Source organism: Giraffa tippelskirchi, chromosome 12, assembly GCF_054371585.1.
Source record: "Giraffa tippelskirchi isolate mGirTip1 chromosome 12, T2T-mGirTip1v1.2.pri, whole genome shotgun sequence".
In the NCBI taxonomy this organism is placed as follows: Eukaryota; Metazoa; Chordata; class Mammalia; order Artiodactyla; family Giraffidae; genus Giraffa; species Giraffa tippelskirchi.
Genome location: NC_137286.1, coordinates 44,911,687 through 44,926,053, shown reverse-complemented (window position 1 = coordinate 44,926,053; position 14,367 = coordinate 44,911,687). Strand labels below are relative to the sequence as shown.

Genomic DNA, 14,367 nt, shown 5'->3' with positions numbered 1-14,367 from the left:
TGCTGGCCTGTGACGTATGAAGAAGAAATACTGGTATTCTCTCAGGACCAGCTATAAAGGATTTAAACGCACCTTAGAGAAGAAAGAACAAGGAAGCTCACAGACTTCAATACCCAAGTTATCAATGTACTCTACAACCAGTTCAAATGACCCATACTCATGCTTTCGCTTAAAGCTTCTGGTATATATCTTTTAATTCAGAGAAAAGTGCATCAGATCAACATTATTATTAATTCAGGGCCATTTGCCAAAGCCTATATGGTGATGTTGTCAAAAATGACAGCCACTGAAATTTCATTTTACTTTCTCATTTCTTGTTCTATATGCCCCCAAGGGGAAAAGGAATGAATTATAAAAATTTGAGGTGGGGAAAATAAACAGCACCCAAGGGAAAATCACTTGAAGGTGACATAGAGGAAAAAGCTGGTATCCTAGATCATGTTAGAAAAGTAACACAGAGGGCCAGGGTAAAAACAGGGAGCAGTAAAAAACAGTATTTTATCCAGTCACTATATCAGGGGTCACAACCGAAATTCTGAAGCCCACCCACGGGGCTTCTGATTCAGCTGGTCTGAGGTGGGGTTCCAGCATGATATTGACGCAGGTGGCCTGGGGATCGCTTCGAGAAAGTTAAGAAAAATAAGCAAAGGAAGATAAGAAACAAGGCAGATGTGATGTCAGTAAGATCAAAGGATGGGGAGGTGTCTGGCATCCAGAGACAGTGGGCAGCAGCCAGAGAAGGCAATTAAGACAGAGCAATGGGATTACGTCATTGAAGAAGAATACTTACCGTGTGGGTGTTGATGATCTCGCCGATGGAGATGTAGATCACTGGCTTGGTGAGGGTCACTAAGTCGGAGTACTCATCCACATTAAATTTATCCTGAAGCTCTGGGACATCACAAGCAGTTTGGAAAAACCGTCTGAAAATAAACACAGGAGCCGGGCCCCGACAGGTGCCATGCGTGTAAGAAGCTGACGAAGGAAGGACACCCCACAAACCCTTGGATCGGTGAGTTCTAACAGAAGCCAGGCAAGACAGTTGACTCAAGAGAAACCGCAGCATGTCCGTTATGCTTGACAGCCCTGGGACGTTGGTGCTCTTTCCACTTTATTTTAGTTCTGCCCACAAGAACCGCTCAACCATCATTTAAGACGGTTCTGAAACACCAGTTGTCATTAGTGGACCCAACCCTCGAAGACAACACCCTGAACTCACGACTGAATGATTAACTTACAAATACTACAAGGGCTCTCCAATTCTCTGATTGCAAAGTAACACGTGCCTGATGTAGGCGTTATGTCTATGTTAAGTATTGTCTATTTCATAGGAACACATTTTACTTTTTAAAAACATTTTTTAAATATTATTTTTCATTTCTATTTTGGCTCTGTTGAGTCTTTGTTGCTGCTCACGGGCTTTCTCTCACTGCGGCACATGGGCTTAGTTGCTCCACAGCATGTGAAATCTTTACAGACCAGGGATCCAACTCATGTCCCCTGCGTTGGCAGGTGGATTCTCAACCACTGGACCACCAAGGAAGTCCAGAACACATTTTAATAGCTCACACATGCTCCTCATCATCATCTGGAGCTCTGAGAGCATTAGGCGTGTGTCCTACAATACTGTGGTCCAGGGAATGCTGGGTGTGGTATTTCATCTCATCTTTACCCTTAAGAGTTAGAAACATGCCCACAGAGTCTTTTAAGCACCTCATCCCTTTCCTCTTACCTGAATTTCTGGTAGGACTGGGAGAGGTATTCATTAATGATGCTCAAGTGAGCATTATCTCCCAGGAACATCTTATTGGAAGCTGCGTGCTGGAGCATCTTGGCAATAGACCCAAGATTGCGGCGTTGGTCTGTGGTGAGCTGGCCTCCTGCCGACAAGTCAATGATGTCAAAGGCATCGGGAGCAACAATGGCTGGATTCATGTATCGGTAGTAAAGCAAGTTGCCAATAATCTGGGAACAGAGGAAAAAGAAATGGGTATTAAAAGCTACTTCAACAAGTAAGCCACAAATGACTTTGCTAACAAAACCAGAAAATGTGGCCCTCTGAGGAAAAAAAAAACCACTCTACACACACTTACACATACACCTTTTCTCAAGGCCTGAAACTAAAATGACCAAACATCCCTCGACTGGATGCAGAAAAAAAAGAAAATGAGAACAGAATTGAAAATCACTACAATGAAAGAACAGATTCAGAAGGTAAAAATGGTAGACATAAAGTCTGTTACTGAGCATTTCAGGGCATTCTTTGTCCACATATCACAGCAGCAAATAAAGCCGTGCCAGCCACATGTACTTTTCATTACCGTGGAGGTGGGCACTCATTCTAAGAAGCTAAAACAAATCCTTGAACATGACCTAGCGTCATGTGTCCAACCCCCACCATCCTTATGCTGCAGATGTCAAAGGCAGACAAGTTAATGCCTCTGAAATCAAAGCCACTCAACACATATCTCTTCTACAGAAGGATTCGAGGACAGTCAAAGCATTTCCCCTAGAGTTTCATTCAGAAAAAAAGAAAATGAATTCACCTGAACAGAAAGTCTAGAATCGAGGCCTCACTGTAGGAAAGCAGAGAGCTAGGAGAGAAGAAAAAAGCGTTCAGATTAAGAAAAAAAAAAAAAAAAAGAGGGAGCATAGCTGAGTAAGAAAGAATTATCAGCAACAGCTTTAGCGGAAACAACTGGGCTTGCTACCATTCACCTGGCCACCAGCAGAGGGAGCAATTCTTCAGCGAAAAGACAGGACTCAAAGAAATGTTATCTCAAGACAGAAAAATGCATCTTCTCTACTTGGTTGATAGCCGTGTGCCATTCAAACAACATAGGAACTATACAGGAACTAAGAGAAGTATCATTTACTGTTTACAATCACTTTCAAAACCTCACGCTCAATGGTGAGCTACTGACAAAATCTATACTAAGGTCCTTATTACTAAAGGTCTAAGGAAGGGAACAGCTACCCACTCCAGTATTCTGGCCTAGAGAATTCCATGGACTGTATAGTTCATGAGGTCGCAAAGAGTTGGACACGACTGAGAGACTTTCACCTTTACTTTTCATTTTCAAGGTCAGGCTTAGTCCTGGAGAAGGAAATGGCAACCTGCTCGAGTATTCATGCCTGGAGAATCCCATGGACAGAGACCATGGGTTCTCAAAGAGGCAGACACAACTAAGTGACTAAAACAAACAAAACGAAAGTCTAAGGCCAGGTTTGGTCCGGGCACTTTTCCCTCCAAGGGCTATTATCTGAAGAGAAAGAGCGTGCCAGCTTTTGGTCTTACCTTCAGCAGCTCATCCTCACCAGCATCGGGGAACTTCTCATGCAAGGAGTCCTTCAGCACTTTGGCAATGAAGCGCATCCCGTAGCTGTGGGGTAGACAAAACTTGGTGAGAAGGAACGGGAGCAGGAGGCCACTAGTGCTGGGCTCTACCGGGGGCCACAGCGGGCGACACTCACGGGATTTTGTCCACGGAGCTGACGATGGCTGCCAGGAACTTGTCAGTCACAGCCCGCATGTTCCTGATAGAATTGTCTAGCCGCGTCCTGACTTCCTCATGAGACAGGGCCTGCTCTGGGGTCACGTCGTAGGGCAGTTTGCTGGGAAAGCAGAAATTACCCCCAAGTATGTTAGACCATCACTTCATGGCAAATAGAAGGGGAAAAAGGAGAAGCAGTGACAGATTTTCCTTTCTTGGACAAAGGTCCATCTAGTCAATGCTATGGTTCTTCCAGTAGTCATGTATGGATGTGAGAGTTGGACCATAAAGAAGGCTGAGTGCCAAAAAACTGATGATTTCTAACTGTGGTGTTGGAGAAGACTCTTGAGAGTCCCTTGGACAGCAAGGAGATCAAACCAGTCAATCCTAAAGGAAATCAACCCTGATATTCATTAGAAGGACTGATGCTGAAGCTCCAATACTTTGGCCATCTGATGCAAAGAGCCAATTCATTGGAAAAGACCCTGATGCTAGGAAAGATTGAGGGCAAGGGGAGAAGGGGACAACAGAGGATGAGATAGTTGGATAGCATCACCAACTCAATGGACATGAGTTTGAGCAAACTCAGGGAGATAGTAGAGGTCAGGAAAGCCTGGCATGCTACAGTCCATGGGGTTGCAAAGAGTTGAACACAACTTAGCAAATGAACAACAACAACATGTTAGACCAACAGCCTGAGGCAAGCCTGTGTCTTTCAAAAGCAGAATGACCCAGAGACCAGGTAATTTTGTTATGCTCACAGAGCTGGTGAATGGTGGGGCCGGAACTGGGGCTCGGGTTTTCAGCTGTGAATTTGGAGCCTAGATCTATGTGCCAGGCACTGTGATGGGCACTTGGGATCAAAGCGTTAGAGACATGATAGCTTCTCGAGTTCCTCACGGTCTGTACGTATGGGAGAGACACACACATTAACTATCTGTAAACATATTGTGCAACAATACGAAGCTGACCGGAAGTCTTACAGTGCCACAGAGAAGAGGCTTCTACTCAGACTGGAGGAATCAAAAAGACTTCCATAAGGAAGGAATGTATGAACTCAGAAAAATGGGAGGAAAAAAAGTCTTCTAGGAAAGAAGATCAAACACAAGGAGGGAAGAGGGAGGAGAAATGAGAACATTAAAATAAACAGAGGCCAGGTCGTGGAGGGCCCTGTCTGTATTGCTAAGTCTGGACTTTCCCAGAAGCCAGGGAGAGCCATTTAAGGGACAGGAGATCTGAATTTTGAAGATTACCCCCAAGAACCTCACGTGTGATCTAACCCTATTCTACACCAAAGGAGAAAACCAGTGGAGACCACACTGCTCACATCTCTAGCCCTCACCCACGCTGGATAAAATCAGAAACATTCTGGCTCTCTGAGCTGTATTTCCACAGCATGTCCCATATTCTGGTGACACATCCTGCTCTGGATGTATTCACGTAGGTGGTAAACTATGGCCCAGGCACAGAAGTCTCCTGGATTACGGTAATTTAGTTGGCCCAACTTGCAGTGTTCCGGGGCAGCTCGGCATTCACCCACAGCATATCCTGTTCCCTTTCACAGAACACAGAGATCTCACCCAGATCCAGGTGTCTCTTCCCACCTAACCCCATTTCCGCGATGCCTGTGTCCTTCCAGTCCTAGGCTCTCTGAGCTCCTTCTACCCGCCAGCATTTGGACAGAAAGACTCTGCACTCAGCAAGGCCCATCGCATCTTCTAGTGTCTGCCATGGGACGGTTCACCTGCTCAGAGAGGCTCTCTCCAACCACTCTAAGTTAGCTCCCTCTCATATGCTTCATCACAGCTCCCTACAAAATTATAAAACTTCACAAAACTCCCCTCAGCTTGCAACTTCATTTCTATGTACCTGTCTCATCTCTCCAAACTATGAACAGAGGGCAGGGAACATGTTGGTTTCAATCATTATTGTATGTCTCATCTGTTATTGTATTTTTTTTAAGTTTTTTGTTTGTTTAATGTAGACCATTTTTAAAGTCTTTATTGAATTTGTTTCAATATTGCTTCTGTTTTATGTTTTGTTTTTCTGGCTGAGAGGCATATGGGATATCAGCTCCCCGACAAGAGATTACCCACATCCCACAACATTAGAAAGTGAAGTCTTAACCACTGAACCGCCAGGGAAGTCCTCAATATAGTATTACTATATGTGCATTTAACACACTGTCTGGCACTTAGGAAGTACTCTATAAATATTTTCTAAATAAGTGAATAAATTACCAACTCAACTACTTAAAGAAGAGGGTTCTATGGAAAAAATACTTGAACAATTACTAACTTTCAAATCAAAGAAATATTAACCGCTTAAAAAGAGAGAGAAAATATTAAAAGCATGAAAGAAAAAGGGGCTGTGATGATTGATCATACCTCGCCTCTCCTGTCTGGGACTCCATCTGGTTAACCCAAGACTTGTAAATATCCACGGGGTCAGTTTTGATGTTGAGGGTCTTGTCATCCATGATCTCCTTCACCACTGGAGCCAAGATCTGTCTGAGCGCATTCTGGCCCCGGGCGCCGCGGTTGAAACTTACAACCATCTTAATAACTGTCGGATTTCCTGTCACAATCTCTTGAATCTGATCTACTTTCGACCTGTAAAACACAAGAAACGAATTGAATTCAAACTAACCACAAATCTACCAACTTTCAGATCCTTCCTACTTAAAGACCCCATCTCCTTAAAAACAGAAGTAGCTGGAAAGAGGTGGGTACATGCTCTTTCTCTAGAAACTTTCCCGACTCTTATCTGAATACGGGACCTGCCTGCTGCTGCCACCTCTATCATAGGAACGTGATCAGGTCTCTTATTAGCTAAAGATAGGAAAGCTTCCTGTTTGGATCAGTTTTTTAAAAATTCTACCTTAATACAGAATGTTTCTAAAACTACTGGCCAATCTCTTATTCTATCATCTCCCGAGAAACAGCAATACTTTATATTAGTGTTTATATTAGCTCATAATTAGCATAGTAGCTTGTGTATATATGATTAGTTTATATTGGTGTATAGAATATAAGATGAAAAAGTGAAAGTGAAAATGTTAACCACTCAGTCGTGTCTAACTCTTGTGATCCCATGGTCTGTAGCCTGCCAGGCTCCTCTGTCCACGGGATTTCCCAGGTAAGGATACTGGAGTGAGTTGCCATTCCCTTCTCCAGAGGATCTTCCCGACCCAAGGATCAAACCCAGGTCTCTTGCACTGCAGGCAGATTCTTTACCACCTGAGCCACCAGGGAAGTCCTATACTATAGATTATTTTGTTATAAAAAGTAGGTGCTTCTTTAGAGTAAGTATTTCACACATATCACAGTGTGGAGAAAAGTCACGGGCAGGCCTGAATCTCTAACTGGCAGCCTCTGTGATGGAGGGGAGGGGTTCCCAGCCCAGCAGAAATCTGTCCCTACTTGATCTCCTCCTGCAGGGCTGTCTTGAAGAGCCGCAGGAGCAGGTACTCCTCGCGCTGGTTGGAGGCATAGTTGTAGAGAGTGAAGATCACTGAGTCCATGAACTTGGTGGACTTGTTCTGGGGCATCTGAAAGATCAGCTTTGCCAGGTAGGTGGGGTTGGTCTGAAACACAAACCAAGGGATAAGTGATTTCCATGTAACGTGAAGATTGGCACAAATATTCAAGACTTTTCAGCTTGAAGCATCAGGATGTACCGGAATAATAAAAGAAAAATAAGACAAGTCCTTTGCTCACCCCTCAGTGGAAATCAGGAAGACTTCCACAGAGATCCATACGTAAGGTTTTCTTGAGAAAAAGTTAACTAAATTTTGCAGTACTGATTCTAGAACCCACTCACCTGCAGTAAATAAAATAAGTGTTGATATGCTTCCAATTTCTCTCTCTTCTCCTTGCTCAAAGCCTTCAGACCTCCCTTCTGTTTATTTAGCATCATCATATCAGACAACTGTTCCTTATTTTTTTTGGTAAGTTTTTTACTGTGGGAAACCACATCCTGTAAACAAATACATATATACATAAATCAAAACACTTTCAAAGATGCAACTCTGGGCATTATGGAAAGTTTAAGCATCTAAAAACTTTCATTAAAGTCTACTGCACTGGCAGATCCCATTACATATTTTAGAATCACTATCGTCTGCTGTTGCTATTTTAGTCACTCAGTCATGTTCAACTCTTTGTGACCCCATAGACTGTAGCCCACCAGGCTCCTCTGTCCATGGGATTCTCCAGGCAAGAATACTGGACTGGGTTGACATGCCCTCCTCCAGGGGATCTTCCCAGCCCAGGGATTGAACTCGCATCTCCTGTTTGGCAGGCTGATTCTTTACCAATAAGACACCTGGGAAGCCCCTGGAATCACTACATTGATTATTTTCAGTACATTGATCAAATCTATTCCTACTCAAATCTACTTATAAAGAACCTAATCCTAAAAATGTCCATTGATTCAGGAAACCAGCTTCTAGGAGTCTATCTTACAAAGTCTTGTATACAATAAAAGCTACATGTACACTGAAAATTAACTGCAGTATTATTCTGTAATAAAAAAAGTTGAAAATGTCAAATAGTCTAGAAAAAGAGGTGACTCAGACTACCTCCTGATCAATTATTACACTGCCATTAAAAATAATATTTGTGATGATATCATATAAAATGTATCTTATCCTTTATATTAAATAAAAATGTAGCATACAAAATGATTGTTAGAGTGGTGGAATTATGGGATGATTTTTACCTACGCTTTTCTACTTTTAAAAAATATTTATTTATTTAGTTGCCCCGGGTCTTAGCTGTGGCAAGCAGACTCTTAGCTGTGTCATGTGGGATCTACTTCCCTGCCCAGGGATGAAATCCAGGCCCCCTGCACTGGAAGCATAGCATCTTAGCCACTGGATGGTTAAGACGTCTCTATTTAAAACTATGTGATCAAATAATTTCATTTCCTATATAACATAAAAGAAAACATACAGCATTGACTGAGGAGAAAGCCAGCCCTGCAAGGCATAAGGTGGGGAGGCAGAGGTACCAAGCAGGACAGTGCCCCAAGGCCCTGGCTGGCACTGGACCATACCTGCAGTGTAATTTTATTTTTCACCAACAGTCCGATTTTGATATCCATGAGATTGAGGTCATTCTCCAGCTGCTGGTTAGAACGGATAAGGGTAATAACCTCTTCCCGCATCTTCATAAGATCGAGCTCCTCCTGAAAATCCTGGTCACTTTGGTCAAGCAGGTGGACGAATTTCCGGACCACAATCATAGGCGGATCCTCGGCATTGACTGACAGAGAGAAAGCACGTGTCAGATGAGGAATGGCATTCCCAGAAGTTCTGTGTCTTGGAGAGCATCAGCATTGTCTTATATTTAAAAAAGAAAACAAAAGCAGCTCTATTCACACGTAAGATATTCGTTTATTTCTGAGATGTGCAGAGACAACCACCAAGTGCCGTCTTCCTGGTCATGCTATTGCTACGTTATGTGGAAGGCAGATACGGCAAGCAGCAAGACACCACGCCATGGGTTAGCAAAGGGGCTTCAGTCACAAGCAGCACCCTGCCCCCCAAGCCTTGCCTGCAGGACAAGAAAAGAGATCCGTGGAGAATACCCAGAACCCGATGGCTCTCAGCCACTGCCTCAACTCTTCTCTGCTGAGCCACAGTTACTCACTGAGAGTCTTGTAGTCATCACGAGCTTTGTTTGCCCGGATAAAAGCCTGGATTTTGATAATGTCATTTATCTAAGGGACACAAAAGAAGAAATTCCTCAATTCATCTGTCCACCACAAACACAGCAAAATCAATTCTATTGGTGCTTCTCACCCAGGGCTACTCACATGATCTCGGAAATACTGCAGGCGTTCTCTATAGCGCTTTCTAGCTTGGTGCATCCTTGCCAGGGACTGGATCTGTGGAGAAAGAGAGGGGGTCCCAGAAATGAGAAGAACCCTTCATCTCTGCACATGTCACGCTCACACGCCATGCTGACGAGAAACCCTGCCCGGGATACGTACCTTTATAACTTCATCTTTGTGGGAGTGCAGGTAAGCCAAGCGGTCTTGGTATGCCTTCCTCTGCTTGTATCCTCTCCACTGAGACTGAAACCCAAATGTTACAGAAGACGAGTCATTTCCCAAGGGTCAAAGGAAGTTAAAAAATTTCCCCCAAGAGCAGTTCATGATACAGCTTTAAAAAGGACCACGCCCACCCGTGATGGGGGAAGGAGAGACTGGGCTGCACCTTCCCCAGGAGAGCACCTGGCTGACTTCCACCTCCTGGAAGCGCTGCATGCTTTGCAAAGTGCATCCACAAAGATGCTCTCACTGGCTCCTCCAACCAATCAGTGAGGAAGGCAAGACAAACATTCGCATCCGCATTTACAGAGGAGGATGCAAACTCAGAGAAGAGGCTCACCACTACCTGACCGTGCTGGAGTCGTAACTCCTAACCCAGAATTCTTTCTGAGCTTCCCTCTCACTGAAACAAAATCAGAGTTTCTTCTCTCCATATTCAAATCTCACATAAAGGAACAGTCTTAGGAGAGAGCGAGGTGCCGAGAAGAACTACCACTGAGCTGGACAACTTACCACTGAACACCATTAAGCACACGCTGATTACGTGGCAGTAGAGGAAGGGATGGTCAGAAGGCAAAAACCCCACTCAGACACTTGACCATAGGCACTGACTGTTCATCACACTCAGATACTCGACTGTAGGTGCTGACCATTCATCAGTCCTGCTCTGGAAGCCCCCTTGCTGTCCGTGTATAGGAGGCTCTGAAATACCTGAATGCAGGTGATGGCCGGGATCTGTTTCTTCAGGAAATTCATCCTGGATCGGAACTCCTGCCGGACTAAGTATCCCCGGCAGCAAGCCTGCAGCTTGGTGATCAAGCCTTCGTTGGCCAGCCAAAGCTGTTCCCGGTTATACGCAGCCGTTACCCCAGAGATGGAACTCTGAAAACACATCAGTCATGTGAGAAGACATACACATACAGAGTTTTAACACAGTGTCATCTGCAGTGCACACACTAATGCTCACAGCTTGCCAAGGCTATACTAGATCTTTTTTAAATACGGTGTGATTAGCTTTTTTAAAAAAATAATTTTACTTATTTATTTCGTTTTTTGGCTGCACTGTCTTCCTTGCTGCACACAGGCTTTGTCCAGTTGCAGTGCACTGGTTTTTCATTGCAATGGCCTCTCTTGAGTTCTCTAGAGTTCGGGTTTCGGTAGTTGCAGTGCATGGGCTTAGTGACCTCATGGCATGTGGGATCTTCCTGGACCAGGGATCAAAACCATGCCTCCCGCATTGGCAGGTGGGTTCTTTACTACTGAGGCACCAGGGAAGCCCCTATACTATATCTTTAGCCAAGAAACAGGAATGAAGACTTCAGGTCTATTTTTCAAGGCCAAGTTGTCTTCACATCCCCCGGCAAAGAGTCAAAAATGTGACCTTCTTTGACCTCATGTCATTTCCTTTTCTCACTCACCTACCTAATGCTGACCATCCGGGGAACTGTGCTTGCCGATCTGGGGTCATACTGACAAGAAGACAGAGAGACAGGTGCCACCAAGGCCTGGAGCCCCTGCAACGCCACAGAGGAGGGCCCTGTGGGGGAGTGGACAGACTACAGATGGTCTGGAGAAGCAGCCTTGCGTGTTTAGACTGTTACTACCAGCTCTGGAGAACCAGCAAACTTTCAAAGAGGAATAAAACCACCAGATGTGTTTTTAGAAAAGCACCATGGTTAGCTGAATAGCTGGCAGATTAGTGTGAGCGGGTGAATTAGAATCCTGGGAGCATATGATCCAAGTGAGAGCAGCCCTGGATCACCCTGGGTGAGGGCAGGAGCGCTGAGAATGGTTACTGAGAACACCTGCAAACCCACCTGAGAGCCATGGTCCCTTCTTGTCTTTGATGTCAGAGCTATTTTTCCCCCCCAGGCCACAACGTGTGCAGTTAAAAGACTACATGAGGACCTCCCTGGCAGTCCAATGGTTAGGATTCTGTGCTTCCACTGCAGGGGGGATGGGTTTGATCCCCAGTCAGGGAACTAAGATCCCACATGATGTGCAGTGCAGCCAAAAAAAATAAAAAAGCCCAAATAAACAGAAACAAAAACACTATATGACCTAGGGACAGCCCATGGGATGCAAGCAGAAGCAGCTTGGTAAGATCTTTGGGAAGGAAAGCTCTTTAAGAGAGACAGACAGCTGGCATCAGGCCTGTCTACTCTCCTCCCCATCTTCCTACTTCCTGCCTGCCTTCCTTCTGGATGACAAGGTGACCTTGAGAATGGCAGAGCAGGAAGACAGAAGAACCCTGGGACAGACCAGATCGTGGAGCCACCACACCTTCCCTGGATGCTCAACTCCAGAATTACTTTATGTGAGGAAAAAAAACACACCCTTATGTTCTATTCCAGCCCTGATTTTCCTGTCAAACTGTGCTGAGGTGTCTGCTGGACTTCTAGACTGCAGATGGAAAGGCAGACCTGGTGGTGAGGAGAAGGACTAAGGTGGCAGGCGGTGAGTCTGAAGGAACGAGATTTAAGTTTGCAAGCACACAGGCAAAAATTGGGGCTACCGGCTTGAATGAGATGACTGAGGAAGACTATACAGAGGAAGAGAAGGGGGCTGATGGAACCCAGATATAACACAAGTGGAGTCAGAGGAAACGAAAGGAGAGAGAGATTAAGAAGGGACACTCGGAAGTAGAACCAGAAGAGAACAGCACTGGAGAAGCCGAAAGAGTCGAGGGTTTAAGGAAGGGAACACGCTCAGAGGTCACCTATGATGAGATCACACCTCCTTGCTGAACTTGGCAATTAAAAGGCCACTGTTACATTCTAAAGCAAGAGTTTTACTAAAGTAAGAGCTGGATAGCCATGAGCTAAGATGTGAATGGTAATGGAGAATAAATTCATGAAGAAGACTAACTTAAAGGCACTTAGTAAGAACACAGTATGAACTTACAGGCAAGACTGAATCAGAAGAGCTCTAGAGGATTAAAATTTTTGTCTTTTTTTTTTCAAAGATAAGGGAGACATGATTATGTATGTAGGTGGTATTTAAAAGTATATCCTTGAACCAGCAGCACCAGTATCACTGGGAGCTGGTCAGAAATGTAGAATTTCAGGCCTCATGTCAGACCCACAGAGTCAGTCTTCATGTCACCAGGATCCCCAGGTGATTCACACACACGTTAAGTTCTGGAGAGCACTGATCTAGGTTACACAGAGGAGGTGACACTTGAGATGGGTGTGCCTGGACAGCCAGAATTTTGACAGATGTAGATGGCAGGGGAAGGACATCTCACAATAGCAGGGACTTTGTTTTGTTTATGATTATACCTCTGATGCTCAGAAGAATGTCTGGTACATGTAGGAGGATAAGAGGTGTTCAGAAAGTGTCAAATGAATGAAGAAATTCTAAAAAGAATGAATAGCATCAGCAAAGACACAGGGGATGGGAAAGATGTGCTTTGAAAGCCGCGATAAAAAAATGCTAACTTTATGTGAAAGTGCAGGCTATATTCTAATACAGTAAAGTTTGGAGTTTGTGGGATAGTCAGAAAAGAGATTAAGTATGTAAATTGGGAAAGATTAAGAATAGTTGTATTTAATGAGGTGTCAGAACAACTTTTCATTTTTCTTTTTTGCTGAATCATCCAAGTTTTCTTAAAAAAGAAAAAAGCACACAATTTATCTGACCTAATTCTATAATCCAGATGTTCTACTAATTTAGATCTGAGGGACTCGTACTAGAAAAAATTATTCCAAATTAGTTATATAGCCTTTTTTTAAATTTATCATTTATTTTTAAAACTTGTTATTTTATATTGGACTATAGCCAATTAACAATGCTGTGATAGTTTCAGATGAACAGCGAAGGGACTCAGCCATACATATACATGTATCCATTCTCCCCCAAACTCCCCTCCCGTCCAGGCTGCCACATCACATTGAGCAGAGTTCCCTGTGCTGTACAGTAGGATCTTTTCTGTAGCCTTAATTTTAGTCTAGGGCTTCTGACCACACATCTTTGTTCTTCCTAAGTAGTAACCTCTAAACTACAGGTACTGTCTCTCAGCTTCTTCTTTTGTGAAGAAATGTGACCTACCTGGATCTCCTCCCGAGAAAGCTGCATGGAATTCTGCACAAAGTCTGAGGGTTCGTCCCATCCTCCTTCCTGGGTCTCCAGATTGTGGTAATAATAATATCCACCTTTCACCCAGTGCTTCACCCACTTGCTGTTGTTATCTCCTGACATAAAATACAGGAAAGATCAGAGAAACTCAGAGCCACACTCCCCACAGCCACATGTCTAATCCTATAGGATCACTCTGATCAGGCTGAACAACCTAAATGAAGACCATTCCCAAAACCTGCCCCTTGGGTCTGTGAGAGTAAAGAGGGATCCTAAGTCCCTCTTAAATTATGACTCTGTAACGTCTTATTTAGCTCATTCACGTCCACACTATAAAAAGAAAATACCTATGAAGTCCGCATGGGGAAACTGACCTTCACTACCTCTGTTCCTTTCAAGCCTACACCGAAGTAAGACCATGTGTGTCAGAAAACTATTTTCATAAAAGACTTGCAACCATTCAGTCTCTCTAGTTAATTTTCGAAAAAGGGGGGGGGGCATACAATGGGATAAAATATCTTATCTTTATTCCTCCCTTTCTGCAGATGAACTACTTTTAAGTATCTTATAGGCTTAGGTAATCAGAACTATATCCTATGAAAGAAATATTTTCAGAAAATTGATCTTCTCAACATTAGCCGTACTCAAGGGGAAGAAAAAGAGTTATTTTTAAACAGAGGAATATTATCTCCTTGGGTCTTTACAGTAAGCCCCGTACTGTACTTCTACAGTGCCTTTC

At 43.9% G+C, this 14,367-nt stretch overlaps 1 protein-coding gene across 7 annotated transcripts in view; it reads right to left on the bottom strand.

The window, feature by feature from the left end:
• Positions 1-14,367, bottom strand: part of IQGAP1 (IQ motif containing GTPase activating protein 1) — a 128,567-nt gene that overhangs the window by 14,175 nt on the left and 100,025 nt on the right. For 4 of the 7 annotated variants that reach the window (XM_081546957.1, XM_081546956.1, XM_081546960.1 and 1 more), the window contains 13 exons: positions 13,602-13,744; positions 10,263-10,433; positions 9,492-9,575; positions 9,315-9,386; positions 9,149-9,218; positions 8,553-8,761; positions 7,317-7,472; positions 6,917-7,080; positions 5,882-6,106; positions 3,475-3,615; positions 3,299-3,383; positions 1,733-1,965; positions 791-923 (listed from right to left, as the gene is read on the bottom strand). In XM_081546957.1, the coding sequence (XP_081403083.1) occupies positions 791-923; positions 1,733-1,965; positions 3,299-3,383; positions 3,475-3,615; positions 5,882-6,106; positions 6,917-7,080; positions 7,317-7,472; positions 8,553-8,761; positions 9,149-9,218; positions 9,315-9,386; positions 9,492-9,575; positions 10,263-10,433; positions 13,602-13,744 (1,886 nt within the window). The remainder of the gene's footprint in view (positions 1-790; positions 924-1,732; positions 1,966-3,298; positions 3,384-3,474; positions 3,616-5,881; positions 6,107-6,916; positions 7,081-7,316; positions 7,473-8,552; positions 8,762-9,148; positions 9,219-9,314; positions 9,387-9,491; positions 9,576-10,262; positions 10,434-13,601; positions 13,745-14,367) is intronic. The other 3 variants (XM_081546958.1, XM_081546959.1, XM_081546962.1) reach the window with 1 other exon arrangement.